Source organism: Paramisgurnus dabryanus, chromosome 15, assembly GCF_030506205.2.
Source record: "Paramisgurnus dabryanus chromosome 15, PD_genome_1.1, whole genome shotgun sequence".
NCBI lineage: Eukaryota > Metazoa > Chordata > Actinopteri > Cypriniformes > Cobitidae > Paramisgurnus > Paramisgurnus dabryanus.
This window is the reverse complement of record NC_133351.1, coordinates 20,386,580-20,404,395: the sequence shown is the minus strand read 5'-3', so window position 1 is coordinate 20,404,395 and position 17,816 is coordinate 20,386,580. Positions and strand designations below refer to the sequence as shown.

The window sequence follows — 17,816 nt, the reverse complement described above, 5'->3', positions numbered from 1 at the left end:
CACAGTTATGCGTCTGGGCAGAACTTTTTTTGTCTGGGCAGAACAGAACTTGACATCGTTCTTTGTTTGTTTAATGTTCTGACAAGTTAGTGGCTTAACTGAACTCTGGAACCAATACCTCGTCGAAAATAACAAATGTTTTGGCTTCCTAAAGACGAGGGAAGGCGGTGATCATGGAGCTATGTGAAGAGAGGTTTGGCAGCCGATATGTAGTTAACATTGTATACATTATATAGTAGTTACACGTTTTAACACAGTAACGTTAGCTCAGTGTAGTTTTTGATATGATTTAGCTATAAATTGAACTAAGGTAATTATTTGATATTTATTGTGTTTGTTCAGCAATCATAAATAAACTACTCTGAAATGACTTTGATGTTATTGATTCTTTGCAGAGTTTACCGTAAGCTACATATGTTCAACAAAAGCAGTTTGTTAATCTTATATCGTGTCGATCTAAAACTTGCTCTGCCAAGTCTGGTCTGATCTGATTATGCGAACTAACTGTACACCCTACTGGACGCATTAGGAACAACATTGTCGTAAAACTGTCTGGGCAGTATATCTGCCTTGCTCCAGGTCTGCAGCCCATAGATATGTATAAAGGCTAGATGGCTTACCGCTGAGTCCCTAATGGCATCACCTGGCGGCCATCTTAGGACAGGACGCTCGCTCACTCGTAGCATTGAGTTTAATGGTGAAGGTACTTTTAAATGACCATAACTTGCTCAATTTTCTACCGATTTTCAAACGGTTTGGTTTTTTACAAACGTTATTAACGTGGCTATAATACTGGATGCTTTGACATGTTTCATGATTTTTTTTATATATTTTTAGTATAGGTATGCAGTGTCATAGTTACATCTTTGACGTTTATAATAAACCAAACCGTTTGAAAATCGGTAAAAAATTAAGCAAGTTATGGTCATTTAAAAGTACCTGCATCATTAAAACTCAATGCTAGGAGTGAGCGAGCGCCCTGTCCTAAGATGGCCGCCAAAATGCAGACGTTCCACTCAATTGGCCAGCAGGGCGGGCGAGCCATCTAGCCTTTATACATATCTATGCTGCAGCCTCCCCCAATATGAAACAGGCTGTTTTTGAGCTTGCAGACTGTATTCATGTGTACTTTCCACAGCGGCCACAAGAGGTCGTGGCGTTCTGTGTTGTTCTGCATTGCCCTAATATTGCATGTCTAATAGATCTTTTGAATCTTTCATGTGAAGCCTTTTGGATAGACAGTAGCAATTACACATGCCGTGACCTTCACCTTGGGCAGCACAGAGATTTTTCATTGAAGGTTACTAATTATCAAAAGACCTTTTTCTTGCAGAAGTTTCCTTAAATGCAAAGCAACATCTTGCATGTTATGGTGTTTCAATAACTTATGGGAAAGTTTAAGTAGATATCCTGGATTGTAACAAAAACAAATGCATAATGCTGAAAATGAGTTTAAACACAGTGACTGCCACACACCTTCTGCACAACACATGAAAAGAGTTTACAAAAGACAACTTCTATGCAGACTTGTATCTGAGAACAGTAGTGTAGGTATTTGCCTAAAAAATGTCAAATATATTTTTAAAACACTGACCAGAAAAGTTAGATATGATTTTACCATTAAGCCATGTTTCTATATGAAAGTTTGTTTATAGTACGATGTCCTCTCTGATAAGCAACACTCAAGTGCAACTTTGGACTCCACTCCTTTTCCATATAGCAGATTTATTTGCATTTCTACAATACATTACATTTCCTTGTCAGGGACACAGATAAAACTTTCTATAAAAAGATATGTTGTACATAATCATAACAACCAAATCGTGCTATATGGACAATTCTGCACACTTCTCCTTTTAAAAGCAAAACAAAGGTCTCACAGTCAGCTCATTGTTTTCATGCCAAAGCTGCTGTCACCTCGGCAACAGGCTGTAAACTCAAGGCTGCTTAAGGCATAAAGACGCAATGAAGTCAAAGAACTGACCCTTAAAAACACAAGGAAGTAAATACAACTGTTTGCTCTTCTAACTAAAACATTTAAATCCAGAAAATGGACAACAAATTGCTGGCACAGGTAAGTCTTACTGGCTTCTTTTAACTGACAGCTTTATCTGATTCACTAAATCACAACCTATCCTAATTTGTCTCGAAGTTATAAGATTTATTAATTATGTATTTTACAGGCATCTATTGTGAAATTATTTTTGATCTTCAAGTAAAACCTGTTATTCTTGTAACACCTTCTCCATGCTAATTACCTAATTTATAATTAGTAATGAATTATCAATTGGGTAATAAAGTAGAAATAGTAAATAAATAACTTTAATTGTTTATTTATTATTCAGGATGAAAAGAATATCCAAAGTCTCCTCAAACTGTACTGTGATTACAAAAATAAGGCTGTCATAAACACAACCACATGAGGGCAACAAAGCAGAAAGCTTCTTTCGCATAACTGAAGCAAACTAAAAACACACATTTTCCGCATTCACCTGAGTAATCCCTAAACACTTCTTTGTTGTTCACATTTCCTAGCTACAGCTGTAAACATGGCTTTGTTCATTTAAGCAAAATATTGAAAGAAATGTTAAATGCTGTCTCATTTGTGAGTTGCTTTGGATGAAAGCATCTGCTAAAATAAATAACTGTAAATGTAGGTATAGCTTACAGAAGCTAGAACTGGAGATGTGAACTGTGAGATCTGCCGGAGAACAATCAGCATGGGGACTCATGAAAGCAGCAGATATGTGGAGTTGCTGTTGAAGGAAGAGCTTGTGGCCATTGCTGAAGGTTTGGAGCAGGGCATCTACTGCTGGGAAGAAATTGACCTGCCTGATTCAAACGGCTGTACTCCTCTTATTATCGCATGCAGGATGGGCCTTACTACGGTAAAATGGAGTAATATAATCAAAACTAAACAGCTGTCATCGTAGGTGGCTTCAATAGTAAAGCTAGAACACAAGTGCAATAATTGATGTATACAACATTATATCATATTTAACTAATCATTATGTACTTTTTTATGAGTGCTATATGTAGCAGAAAATAATTTATTTTAAATTCTCAACAATTTCATTTAATTTCCTTTCTTCACCTGTGAACACAGGTGATGCATTTTCTTCTGGAAAGTGGAGCAGATGCTACACTCTGTAACCATAGCAACCAGACAGCTCTTCATGTTAGTCAGCCAAAGCTTCAGGATGAGCTGTTATTGGCTTTGAACAGAGATTTACCCCAACAGATGCAGCTCTCGGATGCAGTCTGGAGGGGAGACCTCAGCAGTCTACAGGACCTGATGGTAAGCAGCTCAGACTTCAACTTCCACTTGCCATTTGACCATCTGAAATCTGAAACCAACACAATGTTCAGACTCCATAGGGAGTTCTGTGGATATGTGCTGGCCATCTGTCATGAAGATATTTTACTTTAAAAGTAAAAGTCTCTGCAGTGTTAAAAAACTTACTTTGGTTCCATGCCACAGGCCCAAGCAAACATGGTGGACTTGAATAAACAAAACAGGGATGGACTGACCCCTCTGATGCTGGCTGTAAGAGATGTGGATTTGTTTGAAAGACTGCTGTTGCCATGGAAATATCAGCCTGTAGAGGTGGTGAAGGAACTGTTGTCTCTTTCAGTGTAAGGAAACCGGTTTGACTGGATTTGGGGTGTGTTCAAAATGGGATATTTTCCCCTCCGAAGGGCACGTCAGAGTGGAAACAATCATGGTCGCCATATTGAAGGGTCATTTCAAACTAAAGTGCCCAAAACTGGCCACTTTGCTCCCCCACAATTATTTGGACAAATATACTGTACTCTTATGAATACAGTAGCCCCATAAAATGAACAAAGTTTATTAAACATGCATGACAACAAATAAATCCTTTTGCATGAGCAGGAATCACCCATAATCAAAATGTATCCATTACAAATCAATTGCTTATAAAGTTATGTTGTTAAAAAACAAAAGTCATATCCATTGGTTGTGGTGCCACCAAAGTGAGCACAAACCAAAACAAACTAACACTAAACTTAAGTGATAAGTGAACCTAACATTCACTTATCAGATCAAGTATTTTTTTTGTGAACCAACGTACAAATGTGCAACAAAGATATTCCTTAATTGACTTATAGAAAAAACGAATTTTCATCAACAACACGTTTTTAACATCATCCCTCAGAAGCTCTCACTTCAGTGGGTAAACCCTTCGAAGGGCTTAGGACATAGAGAAAGGCCCTTACAAATGAAACGCAGGGTTGGTCACATCAAAGGTTTTCGAATGGTCATATTGAAATGGATATTAAGAACAGTGTATAAGACCTGAGAAATAAAAAAAATCTTCACCAGTTTACCTATTTTGCTTTGTAGTGACACAAAGATTCTAGACAAAAGAAGTCACACTGCACTGTGGTATGTCTCTCAGATCACAAGCTCCAAAAAGGAGGAACTTTTCAGAATATTGAATTCTGCAATGCAAGATGGTAAAACGCAACTTTTTTATTTGATTTATTTATTTATTTTAAATCAAAGTTAAATCTAATCATTATATAATATTGTCCAGTTAACATTTAATTTAAATAAAAGCAAAGTAATATTGCTAGCACCTGCTGTATAACTCCTAAACTATCCACAGTTCTCATCCAATTCTCAAATCATTGTTTCATTGCATATAATGTTAACAATAAAACGGTTTGAGAACTAGATGAGAAAACTATGGACAGTAGGAGTTACTGCAGGTGGTATGTTGATCAGTATGTTAAATCTGTAAAAAAAACTGTATCGATGAAGTATTTGTAATATAATTAAGTACTCAAGTTCCTAATATGCAGACTCATTTTAGTATTTGTTTGGTATTCTTGAGAAACAACGTTCACGTGTCTAGAGTGTTGTTGGCCAGGGAGTCCAGCCGTATCCCCCAGCTCCTCTCCTACACTTGACTGTTGCACACCTGGGATAAAGGTCAGGTCTTCTTACATGTCTAACTCAGTATTTAGTGAAGTTAATTTTGCCTAATTGAGCAAAAACAGAAATGTGAGACTATAAATTTAAGGCAAGTACATGTAGTTTATTTGTCTGAATGATTAAGTATTTCATTGCGTTCCATTTGGTTGAGCCTTGGTCACTGCTGTCAGGCATTACAGCTGGTTAATGATGATATTAGCTGACTGAATGGATCTCCAGATGGTCAGTAGTCAAAAGGTGAATAAGCCAGGTGTGATGCTGTGAGAGGTTATTATATTTAAGGTACAGTCAAGCATTTTGCTTTTGCGGAGCTAATTTATTTCCTTTGCATTCTTTTCAGATACTTGTTATTTAATCCTTATCTTAATTGCTTTCTTTCTTTAAATGTATATCTGTATAAAATTTATTTTTAAATGTATGTTTTGCAGGGAGAATCAACAAAGGCTGTCATTGCCCAAAATAACCTGACAGACATCTACCAAGGTGAGTCAACAACTATCATGACAAATCATCGTTATGTTCATCCAAAGGGAGAGATTACAGAAGGCCAGAGAAACACCTGCAGGTTTCTTTCTGAAGTATAGTGGCTCTTTGTGTCCTTTGGGCTTTCAAACACCCCTATTGGTTGCTGCGTTCACCATACTGGAAAACATCTTACACTCTTAGCCCATCCCTCAAGCGACCCATGACAATGTAAGGGGTGTGTCTGACTTTTTGGGCTCTTCGTCCCAAGTGACTTAATCAGACTACACAGTTGGCAACAGAGAACGGTCACGTACTGACACACGCAGATAAGGATTAAACCGGGACGAAGCAGAATCGCAAAGCATTTGCTTTCAGTGAAGCTTAGGTTTCTTAAAGGCCTAAATTTGAAAAAGGTAGAGCAATTGTTTTTATATATATTTGTGTATGTTTATCCATTTAGTTTGTGTGTGTATCTGCTAGATCAAATAAACCAAATTTCCTACTTGTACGCACCTGCAAGATGCTCAGCATTACCTGAACATTACAGGCAGATGTGTTAGGGAAAGGGGGAAATCCAAACTCAAAATATAAATCTAAGACCAGGACTGACCAACATATTTATATATTATATTATATATAAGTCTTGATATATTATGGAAATGTATATATATATTTTCCGTGTATAATGAATCTTTATTATAATTAATAATACAGTTGTTGAATTTATTTAGCTCTGTAGTACTGTATTGACCGTGGGGGTGGTTTCACATTGCCCCTTTCACCTAAAAGTGAATTTGTGTGTGTGTGTCTGCAGATAACAGGATTGGCATTGATGGTTCCATGGAGCCAAAGATAAACATCGGACAAGACAGCAAAGATGAGGGGAAACGAAGCAGGTTAGCCAGCTGAATCTACACACATCCATTCATTCATTACTTTCTCATCAAGCCACATTAGCATTAAAATAAACAAAGAGAGCCCATTGCTAATGATAAAATCACACAAAAACACCAACAACAGCACCCATACAAATATAAATTACAAACCAACCAGATCTGTAAAACCCACATTCATTCATTTTTACACAAAGACTGTACACAGGAGTTTGGTTACAGGATCAAGCATTCGTCAGCATAACAGTGCAGTTTCAGTATGCGCAATTATCCAACCAAAGATAATAGCTCAGACAACTTCTATTTATTTTTACACAATATAAACACAAAATGACACCTAATCTGTTAAATAGGATAACACAATAAATTTGTAAAAAAATGAACATCCTTTTTAGAGTGTACTACTTATTAGGGCTGGGCAAAAAAAATATTTTTCGATTAATCAGGTTTTTTTACGTGGTCAATTCAAAATCGATTCTCAAAGAGCAGATTCAATTTTTTCTTTCATATTTATTTCCGCAAACATTGAACATAAGATTAACGTTAATCTAATTACTAGTCTTCTTCACTAGATGTCACCCTCTTTTTTGCCTTGTGCGATGTTACCAAGGAGCGAGCCTGTCATTTATTCATTCTTTCAGTTTAAGGTGCTTCATCGAAGTTGATATCACCTTCACATAAAAGGTCAGAGGTATGGAAGCATTTTAGATTTCGCAAGCAGGACGACGACGATAGTGTTGTGGCTTTTAATTTCTTTTTATTAATTACCCACTTGTAAACTGCTGTTCACTGTTCTTTTTTATTAATATAGTATTTGTATTAAATCTATATTAATTGAGTTAAATCAAAAAATCGAGTATAAAAACAGACCCGAGAACCAAAATCGAAAATTGAATCGAGAATTTAATTGATTTGTTAGTTTGTGAATCGAAATCGAATCAATCTGGAACATCTGAATCGATACCCAGCCCTACTACTTATTGAATTTTGTAAACAAACAAACAAAAAATTCATCTAATTATGCAAATCATTTTTCACCCAGTCTGACTTCATCCTTGCCCAGCCTATGGTACAGCAGAAAAACCTGGGACAAAACAAGGCCCTTGCATCCATCCCTCAAAGAAACTTTCTCAATACCCGTTTGTCCTGCTCCTCAATTCACTCAGCTTAGTAAGTCGACACCAGCGCTGATGGAACCTCTTCTTCATGCCAGTATGTTGCTGCAAGCACGGGCTAACATATATAACAGTAAGTATAGATAGTTGTTTACTGTGAAATGGCTCTTGTTTTAAAATTACAGAAATGGATTAGACCGAAATCACACTTAAAGGAATATTCCATTTTCTTAAAAGAAAAATCCAGATAATTTACTCACCACCATGTCATCCAAAATGTTGATGTCTGTCTTTGTTCAATCGAGAAGAAATTTGTTCTTTTTTGAGGAAAACATTGCAGGATTTTTCTCATTTTAATGGACTTTAATAGAGCCCAACATTTTATACTTAACTCAACACTTAACAGTTTTTTTCAATGGAGCTTTTAAAGTGCTATAAACGATCCCAAACGAGGCATAAGGGTCTTATCTAGTGAAACGATTGTCATTTTTGACAAGAAAAATTAAAAATATGCACTTTTAAACCACAACTTCTCGTCTAGATCAGGTCGTGATGCGCCAGCGTGACCCCACGCAATACGTCATGACGTCAAGAGGTCACAGAGGACGAACCCGAAACTACACCCCAGAGTTTACAAGTGTGTTGAAAGAGGACCGTTCCGACGTTGTTGTATGTCGAATAATACTAATTAACAGTGCTGGGCAGTAGCTTCACTACAAGTTGCGAAGCTAGTAGTTTAACTACATTTTTCAGTAGCTTGGCGGTAGCTTAGCTGCTTTCTAAATCAAATAACTTTTCAGTAGCTAAGCTCTTTTTTTGATCAAGTAGTGAGGTAGCTTCCACACAAGCTACAATTTTCCAAACATTTCTGAAGTCGTCCTGAATTTGAGAATAAGCGCGTCATTTGAATCGACACAGGACGTCGTTTGTTCTGTATTTTCAAGTTGCAGCCACCCTTCATTCATACAAAACATTACCACTCGCATTCTGTGAAGATTCGTGCTCTACCTCTGACTGGGTTATGTCACCAAGCCAAGCTAATATAAAAACATTTAATAAATATTACAATTGAAACTATTAATAGAATGTGCTTTGGCGGGCACCTCACAGACTCTGTGCAGGCTACCTGCTGCCCGCGGGCACCACGTTGGAGACCCTTGTGTTAAGATATGTCAGGGCCAGGTGTTTTTGAATAAAGGCAGCTCAAACATGCATTTAATTCTGGGAGTAGGATAAGTCCAGCAAACAGCCCCAAAATGTGAAGTACGTAGGCCTACATTATGCTTGTATTGCCTATAATTACCAAAATGATAAATTGAAACTGAATAAATAATTACATAATAAAACTGGTTAAAAATAAAAAGCTACTATTGATGTAGCTTAGCTTGCTACATTTCCCAGGGGGGTAGCTTCAGTGTAGTGAAGCTTCATTTAATGTGAAGTAACTGGTAGCTTAGCTCACTACATTTTCCAAGTAGCTTGCCCAGCACTGCTAATTAATGTATTTGTGTCAGTTTATTGTTTACAATGGTCCGCAAATGTGCGTTTCATATATGTAACACGTGACCTCTCTACGTCACTACGCATTTACGTTAGCCCTGCTGAAAAAAACAGCATACCAGCAAGACCAGCATATGTTGTGTTTTGGTGCTGGTTTGTTGGTGAACACCAGCTAAACCAGCATCAAACCAGCATCAGCACCAGCATTAGCACCAGCTAAACCAGCAACGTACCAGCATTAGCACCAGCTAAACCAGCATTAGCACCAGCATCCCATGCTGGTCATACCAGCATATGTTGTGTTTTGGTGCTGGTATGCTGTGACCACCAGCTAAACCAGCATAGACCAGCATAATTCCCATGCTGGTCCATGCTGGTTTTTTCAGCTGGGAGGTCACGCAGGAAAGGACCTAGACAAGAAGTTGTGGTTTAAAAGTCCATATTTTTTCTTTTTCTTGTGAAAAATGGCAATCGTTTTGCTAGATAAGACCCTTATGCCTCGTTTGGGATCGTTTATAGTCCTTTGAAACAAACTAAGTGTTGAGTTAAGTATTAAATGTCGGGCTAAAAAATCCTGCAATGTTTTCTTCAAAAAACATAATTTCTTCTCGACTGGACAAAGAAAGACATCAACATTTTGGATGACAAGGTGGTGAGTAAATTAACTGGATTTTTCTTTTAAGAAAATGGAATATTCCTTTAAGCATTCATCATGAGACATTTAAACTGTACAATGCCATTATACAAACCGGGGTGAAATCCAATACTATTACAGGAAAAAGTTGGCACTGAGGCCAGTGGGCAGAAAAAGAGTCACAATCATGGAGAGGACACCTTTTCTTCAGTTGACCTATGGCTAATCCACACCCCCTCCACTCACTCAGACAGACAATCGACATCTGGTGACAGGCGCTATGGCAGCTGTCACAGTAGGAGACATTTCACAGGAGACAATTGATGATTTTTGGAGACAGAAAGACTAGATATCATCTCAAAGTCATCAAAGGGCACTAAAGGAATAGTTTAATATAGAAAATGAATAGAATATGTTATTACCTTAACTAAGAAGAGTTGATACATACCTCTATCATCTTAGTGCGTGCATGTAAGCGCTGGGGCGCGCTGCGACACTTCGATAGCATTTAGCTTAGCCCCATTCATTCAATGGTACCAAACAGAGAGAAAGTTAGAAGTGACCAAACACATCAACGGTTTTCCTATTTAAGACGAGTAGTTATTCAAGCAAGTATGGTGGTACAAAATAAAACGTAGCGCTTTTCTACGCGGATTTAAAGAGGAACTATATTTTATGGCGGAATAGTACTTTTGGGAGTACTTCGACTCGCCTGAAAAATCCACTCCCCTTCTCCCTCTCATAATGGGAGAGGGATAGTGTTACTGCGCCGAGTCGAAGTACTAAGTTGCAACATTGCTATTACAAATAACATTTGTTATCTCAGTTATTTACAGATACGTTAATGAAGCTAAGTGACATGATGTACAACGCAGCTAGAAACTAACATTAACGTTTTTTAATGTTATGGCGCTTTTCCATTGCATAGTACCCCACTGTTTAGTTTAGTTTGGGTCGGGTCAGCTCACCTCACTTTTGGCGTGGTTAGCTTTTCCATCGAGTTTAGTATCACTTCGGAGTGGGAGGGATTATAGGCGTGTCGTTATATTTACGCTGCCTACTGCTGTGACATCATACACGTGAGAGCGTTGTTGTACATTCCCATACATTCATTTATTTCTCAGTCTGCCACAAAATTAAAATTGGCCACCACAAATAGATGTTTGCACATCGCGTTTATAACTACCTCTGTCTCACATGACAGTTTCTGTTCAAACACCCGACCCGTGGCGTCAGTCGACGGCGCTCCGCTGAGCCTCATTCAAGTTGCATTTAAGCATATATAATGCGGACGTGCACGTCGCGAATGTGCCGCCACAAACTGCAAGTCTGGAAAAAACTGTTATGGTGTCCCGGATTCTCAACCTGCGGATGTTTTTAATCGCTAAAAGGGTGTTTGGAACTTTATAGCAGAACACAGATAACAACATGTTTGCTTGAGACAGCGCAAGCTAGCAGTAAGCTAAAGCTAATATTTACATTATAGCGATGACGTGACGATTCTCTCAGACCAATCAGTGATCTACAGTGTTTTCGCGTCACGTTTGGTATCAGCTCGGGTCGCTTGGAACCCCAACCGAGGTGGTACGAAAAAAAAGTATCGGGTACTACGTACTGCACCCAATGGAAAAGCTCCCAAAAGTAAGCTGACCCGACCCAAACTAAACTAAACCGTGGGGTACTAAGGAAAAGCGCATTAGTCTAGTTAACGTTGCGTTAGAGATGTTAAAGATAACGTTCAAATACGTTGTTGACTTAGCTTAAAACATATGTAGACATCGTTGTTTAATTTATCCACGTTTAGTTGGTGTTGTGGTCTACCGCATAACTTAATCCAGAGCAGACACTTAAGGTTATCCCAGGTTGAGATGTGGCTTGGGAAAGGGTAAAAAAATACACAACGTCGCCCAGCCTCTCAGGATACCTAATGTCGATGTTGCATGTACCCCATTGCACACTGTTTGACCATTTTAAACTTAAAGTGCGTGTTGCAGGTTTTTTTTTTACGAATTTGTGCAACTTGCTTGTGTGTAATAACCATTTAAAGTGTTATCCATTGTATTTTATGTTGTTGGGTATCACAAAACCCGAAAAAGTATGAAAAAGTACAGCGGTTTGCAATGACTCTCCTTTCCCCCACAACGCACTGTATGACGTCACGCTGGGGAGAGAATTTACCAAAGCCGCATTGAGAGCATTGAGAATGACTATAGAAAGACGAGTAAAGTACAGTTCTGATAGCGCAGATTATAGATAGACAGACAGACAGACAGACAGACGGATAGGCTAGTATAGAGAGATAGGCAGACAGCCAGATAGCAGAACGTTAGCATATCTTCGTGTAGAAAGTAAACAAACAATTAACATACTCGTGCATGCTGGCTTGAGGGGGTCCATGATCCTGCCTGAAATGGGTGTAACTTTATGCGATCTTCAGCACAAACGGTTTTGGCAGCATGTCTCTAATCCTGGAAGGTGAGTGAGGCACGTCACATATGTTCGCGGGGACCAGCAACCCAAACGCACTCACTTTCTTACAGCCAGTAGCGGAATGGCAATCGAGAGAGTCGGGACTTTCCCGGTGGGTCGATCTGATAATAGTTATACGTTTCGAGTTAACAACACCGTCTGGCGGCGTGATCTGCGCCGGTTCCCGCAGCCCGCTGGTCAAAGTGCAGCCTCTCTGCTCAACAAAGTATATGAAAGTGCTCAACCTGTTCGGCAGGTCCAAACATGTACAGGATTTATAAAAATACGGTGATCAATGAGCGGTTCCTCCTCAAATGGCATAGTCTGGCGTGATGTAAAAAGCCGCCGAACGCCTGTTTATTACAGTATGTATGCGGTCGGATCCGAGTGTGCTGCAGCTGCTGACTGCTGCGTATAAAATGATTGTGTGATTCGTTATAATCGCATAAACAATATAACAAAGCATCCTTTTATTTCACAAAACAATATATTTGAGATATTATTTGATAGACTAGTAAGTGTGGATTAAGGATGTTTAAAAATCTCTTGCCTGGTGGTCTGGACATGAATGGATCAAATCAGCAGATTTGCGAAGTTTTATTTATCTCCACAGATATCATAAATAATAATTAGCATGGTAACTTTGCAGTATAACACATTATATATTTCCTACGATGTATATATGATTTCCAAATTGTATACGTAAGTATTAAACAGCAATAAATGTCTCATCTATTTCTATGGCTCTGGCTGAGGCTTTCTCCACTTCTCCCCAACGTGACATCATCGCAGAATTGCATAAAAAAAACCGTTAATACCAAAAACGTAAAAAAAGTGTTCTTTAAGACCATTTTTGAGACATTTTAAAAATTATACACATATCTTGAGTGATTTATGTACCCATTAATCGACAGTGGTGGTTAACCTGCAACACGCCCTTTAAAATGACAAGAAAAAACATAAAAACTAATGAAAACTGACTAACTGCTATGCTTTTCAATAGACGTGAAAGCAGAGTATGTCTTAGTGTATTGGGTTATCTATGCACACACTGTGATTGGCTTTTCGTGTTTGGGGGCATGGCTTAGCCATAGGTCAATTGATGGCATGAATGCATGTAAACTAGCCTAAGTGGATTCCTGGGGCAATAAAAACCTTCCATTCATTATTTTGTCCTGTTAATAAACATCAGCAGCACAAGACAATGCTCTTGCCATTGATGACACAGGGTACAAACTAGTGATGTCAGAACATTTTATAATCCAGTGAAAGTAGAAGGAAAGGACAGTTTATTATGGTGTCTGTGTTATTGCCATGTTTGAACAACAGTCCTATTGTCAGTCAGCTGAGTAGTCTGTGAGTACATCCAGCTAGATCAAGAAGAGTTTCATCTAAGGTCAAAGAGACAAAATAGATTCCAATTGAATAAGACAGATAAAGTCAAAATCTTAAACATAAACCTGACAGAAATGCCTTGGGTTCAGTCTCCTCAAAATATTGATGTGTGAGGAACTGGTCTGTAGTCCGTTGGGATTGGAACAATGCTGAATGCCTTTGAGACTATCGGGTAGATGCCAAAGAGCTTTCCAGGTCCTGGAAAAGTTAAGAAACCTTTAAGTACTGTGTTGTTAGCGAGGTTAATAAGTACAGGTGAGGGGTAGACGATGTTTCCCAGCTCTAGAAGTATTGGAGAGAGTACAATTTTAACGATATTGGAATAATTTAAGATTTTCAGATGAAGTATAAACACTTTTTCAATGAACTGCAGGGCTTAGAGGTGGTGATACAGATGATGATGTTATTACACAAAAGGTAAGGAACTATTTTCTCTATGTATTTTTTTTTCAAAAATCTGCATAAAGCAGTCATTCAAGTCTTTTTAAATGTAATATTATATTGTTATGCTTTACCAGATGTCACTACCAACCTCATTAAGGACACCTAAACATCTAGCTCCTCTGGACAGAAGATACAGGGATGTCACTTGTCTTGCCAGTCTTGAGCACCCTCTGCCCTCAAAACCATCAAGCACATTGCCTTTCTCATCCGAGTCCAGACATAAAGTGGAAAGGATTTCCATGCAGTCTTTCAGAAGATCCAGAAGCACAAGAGCAGGCAGTGAGGAGAGTAATTCCTACAGCAGTAGTAGCCAAGAAGAGGAAGAGAATGTTCCTCAAGAGACAGACACAATATTTGGTGTCTTAGAAAAGTCATTGAATTTGGAACTAATATCCAATTTGGATTTTCAGCAGTTAAACAGATCTGTAATTATTAATAACACAGAACACACAATCATTACAATTTCAGATGATAGGAAAGAAGATACGCCTATCAGATCACCCATTGTTAGGGATTCCAAGAATGAAATGAGACATGACTCCAAAAGTGCAAACTCTGATGGGTTCAGTTTTATTGCATGTGAGAATGACCTCACTACTGTGAATATCAGTATAGATCAAATTCTTCATAAAAAGAGCAAACCAATTAAGATTATCAAAAGAAATGACAGAAAAGGCAAAACGTCTTTTCACACAAATCATTCATTCAATATTCTGGCACGCAGAAATCAGAATACTCCTACTACCACCAAGAATGGAAAAAATTCACAAATTCACTCAAAGGTGAAACTCAGAGAAAGAAAGTCCACAAGCCGGGTTATTGTAGAAGAGACCCCTTATCAATCACATTTGCCAACAATGACACCTACAATATCTTGCAAAATAACTTCAGATGACATCTTAATCACAAAGAGGGTCTCTGAACCCTATCAACACATGATGTTGAGTGGCGATGACAAGAAAGGGAGTAAAAATATTCCAAACCAATTTTCCAGAGATCTGAGAAGCGCAGGACCACCCAAAAAGCCAGCTTTAGGAGTGCCACTGCGGGCAAAATCTGCTGTGGAGCAGGTCACTTACAATGACATGTTTCTGAAGATCAGTCAAGGAGATGAAGGTCCAGTAATTTATGAAATGTTCGCAACTCCAATGTATGAAAATCTTAGAGCAGACAATTCTGCTGAGAAAACCAAACCGGTCAATACAGCACTTCAAGTTGAAAGACAAATCAATAGAAAACAAAGAGATCAACAAACAATGGAAGTTAACAGAAAGAAACAAGCTCAATCAGAAAGAAACATCAGGACTAAATGTAAGCAACACAAGCGAAGAGACAATGTTCCAAAACTGTCAAAAAAGCATATTCCTTCTTCCGAGAATAAATGTCATGCTGTAACTTCTGATTGTGAGGAAGAGGAAACGCAGAATTCCAAAATGCCCTTTACTGGGGATGATGGGAAAGAAATTTCTAGCTCAGTTATTAAAAAACAAAACGGTTCCATGCTGTCCATAATTGAAGAAGTACTTTCAAACACGGTGTCAAAAACAGATATTCTTCAACAACATACCTCAGCCTCAACATCTGAATCGCATCTCATTAAACATAAAATACATCAAGAGGCACAGACTCCGGCAGATTCATGTTCGACAGGTAATCCTGAATTATCAAGCGTGACCAAACTCCCAGCACACCTTCTGATCAATACATGGACAAGTGACAGGACGGTATCACCTATATCCCAGAGTTTCCTTGATGAGGTGGGTGATGAACCACTTACAGAAGACTTGCTGCGGTCTTTGGCAGAGGGGTTAATATCACTGGAGAAAAGAGATGATGATGAAACACCCGAGACTGAATTTGATGACGGCAAGGAGTTTAGTAATAACTTACCATCAAAATTTAAGAAACTGCTAAATGAGGTAGGCTACTAACAGTGATTTCACTTTTACATACAACCAGCCTACATATCAAATAACCACTTGCATTAAGTGTCTGTTCTCCATCAGGGCATTTCCTCTGGTGAACTGCATTATACTAAGAGATCCTGTTTGGATGATGCCGCTATCACATGGACGAAAGGAGAAGTTCTGGGAAAAGGAGCCTATGGAACAGTAGGTGTAACTCCAAAGCACTATTCTTTCAGTAGTTCTACACTCTCTCAAATAACGGTTCCTAAAAGGTTGTCAGACTATATGGTCCAACAAAGAACCTTCAAAATTCTCAGGACCTTTCTGTTACACTGGAGCAGGGGTGCCCAAACTGCCCAAAATTCTGCAGGGCCAGTGTCTTGCCCTGCACCTTAAATAGCTGTTTCAGGTATGTTTGACTAGGGTTGGAGCTAAACTCTGCAAGACACAGGCCCTCCAGTACCGAGCTTGGGCACCCCTGCACTAGAGATTCCTTTTATTTAAAGTTTCTACAAACTAAGAAAGAAATCGATCTTTGAAGAACCTTAGAATTAAATTTTCATCACTGTAGACCAGGGATGAGCATTTCTAGTCCTGGAGGGCCACTGTACTGCAAACTTTAGCTCCAACCCTAATCAAACACATCCAAGCAAAGGCTGCATGGGGGAACCGGCATTCAGGTGTTTGAGACTAGGGTTGGAGCTTAACTTTGCAGGACAGTGGCCCTCCAGGACCAGGAATGCCCACCCCTTGCTTTAGACTTTAAAAACAAATGGGATTGGTCCCAAACCTAGCCCATTGGGTCACGTATAAATATTTTGAAAGTTAATTTAACCCAATGGCTGGGTTTGTCCTTTTTGACTAAACAAGCTCAATCATATCAAATTGAAAGATCGTAGGTTTCTCATTGTGGTCTTCATCTGTATCTGCAGGTGTATTGTGGATTAACCAGTCAAGGTCAGCTGATTGAAGTCAAACAGATAGTACTGGACGCTTCAACTTCAGAAATTGCAGAGAAAGAGTATGAGCGTCTGGACAGAGAGGTTGACCTTCTTAAGAACCTTCGGCACAGTAACATTGTTGGTTTCCTGGGCACAGATCTGTGTGAGAACATTGTAAGCATCTTCATGGAGTATGTTCCAGGCGGTTCCATCTCTAGTATACTGAGCCAGTTTGGACCATTGCCAGAAAAAGTATTTGCATTATACACCCGACAGATTCTAGAGGGGGTTGCCTATCTTCACGCTAATAAAGTCATTCACAGGGACCTGAAAGGGAACAACATCATGCTTATGCCCACTGGAGTAGTCAAGCTAATTGACTTTGGATGCGCTCGCCGGATCAATTGCTTAACTTTGAGTAAGACTGACCTTTTGAAGTCTGTGCATGGGACCCCATATTGGATGGCACCAGAAGTGATCAATGAGACAGGCCATGGACGAAAATCAGACATTTGGAGCATTGGCTGTACAGTTTTTGAAATGGCCACAGGAAAGCCACCTCTTGCACACATGGCCAAGATGGCAGCACTTTTCTACATTGGGGCTCGAAAAGGCTTGATGCCTTGTCTGTCTGAAGACTTCTCTACAAACGCAAAAGGCTTTGTACAGGCTTGCTTAACGAGGTACGCCTTTAAGAACAATTCCGTTTTCCAATGAAAATTACATCAATTCATTTCAAAGCTGAGGACAACGTTTGAAATTTTTATTTTGTGCTTGAAAAGATGACTTTCTAAAATGTTCTTTTTTTTAACAGAGATCCAAGTCAACGGCCATCTGCTGAGGAATTGTTAAGGCATCAATTTGTCTCGCATGACAGCCAAATCTGCAAAAGCCACCAAACTACAAACTTCTCCATTCACCAAAGCAAAAAGTTACTAGAAAAATGACAAACTGATGAATTGTAAAGCTACTCTAACATGGACAATTTGACATGGATAATGAATGTGGTCTATGAAATTGCACACAGATAGCGAAGGTTCAACTGATAAATGTGCCATTAAATTTTTTTAATAAATGATCACAAACACAAAGT

At 38.8% G+C, this 17,816-nt stretch overlaps 1 protein-coding gene across 2 annotated transcripts; it reads left to right on the top strand.

Moving 5' to 3' along the window:
• Positions 1-1,710: 1,710 nt before the first annotated feature.
• Positions 1,711-17,814, top strand: map3k19 (mitogen-activated protein kinase kinase kinase 19). 2 transcript variants are annotated; one of them, XM_065292638.2, is made up of 14 exons: positions 1,711-2,074; positions 2,658-2,888; positions 3,107-3,298; positions 3,482-3,636; positions 4,367-4,479; positions 4,860-4,957; positions 5,389-5,443; positions 6,240-6,321; positions 7,361-7,566; positions 13,805-13,848; positions 13,950-15,794; positions 15,882-15,986; positions 16,715-17,406; positions 17,538-17,814. In XM_065292638.2, exons 2-14 carry the CDS (start codon positions 2,721-2,723, stop codon positions 17,668-17,670), a joined length of 3,888 nt encoding a protein of 1,295 aa, XP_065148710.2. In that variant the 5' UTR covers positions 1,711-2,074; positions 2,658-2,720; the 3' UTR covers positions 17,671-17,814. The 2 variants fall into 2 exon arrangements, with proteins under 2 accessions (XP_065148710.2, XP_073668064.1); XM_073811963.1 differs by having other exon boundaries at positions 1,711-2,888.
• The last annotated feature ends 2 nt before the right edge of the window (positions 17,815-17,816 follow it).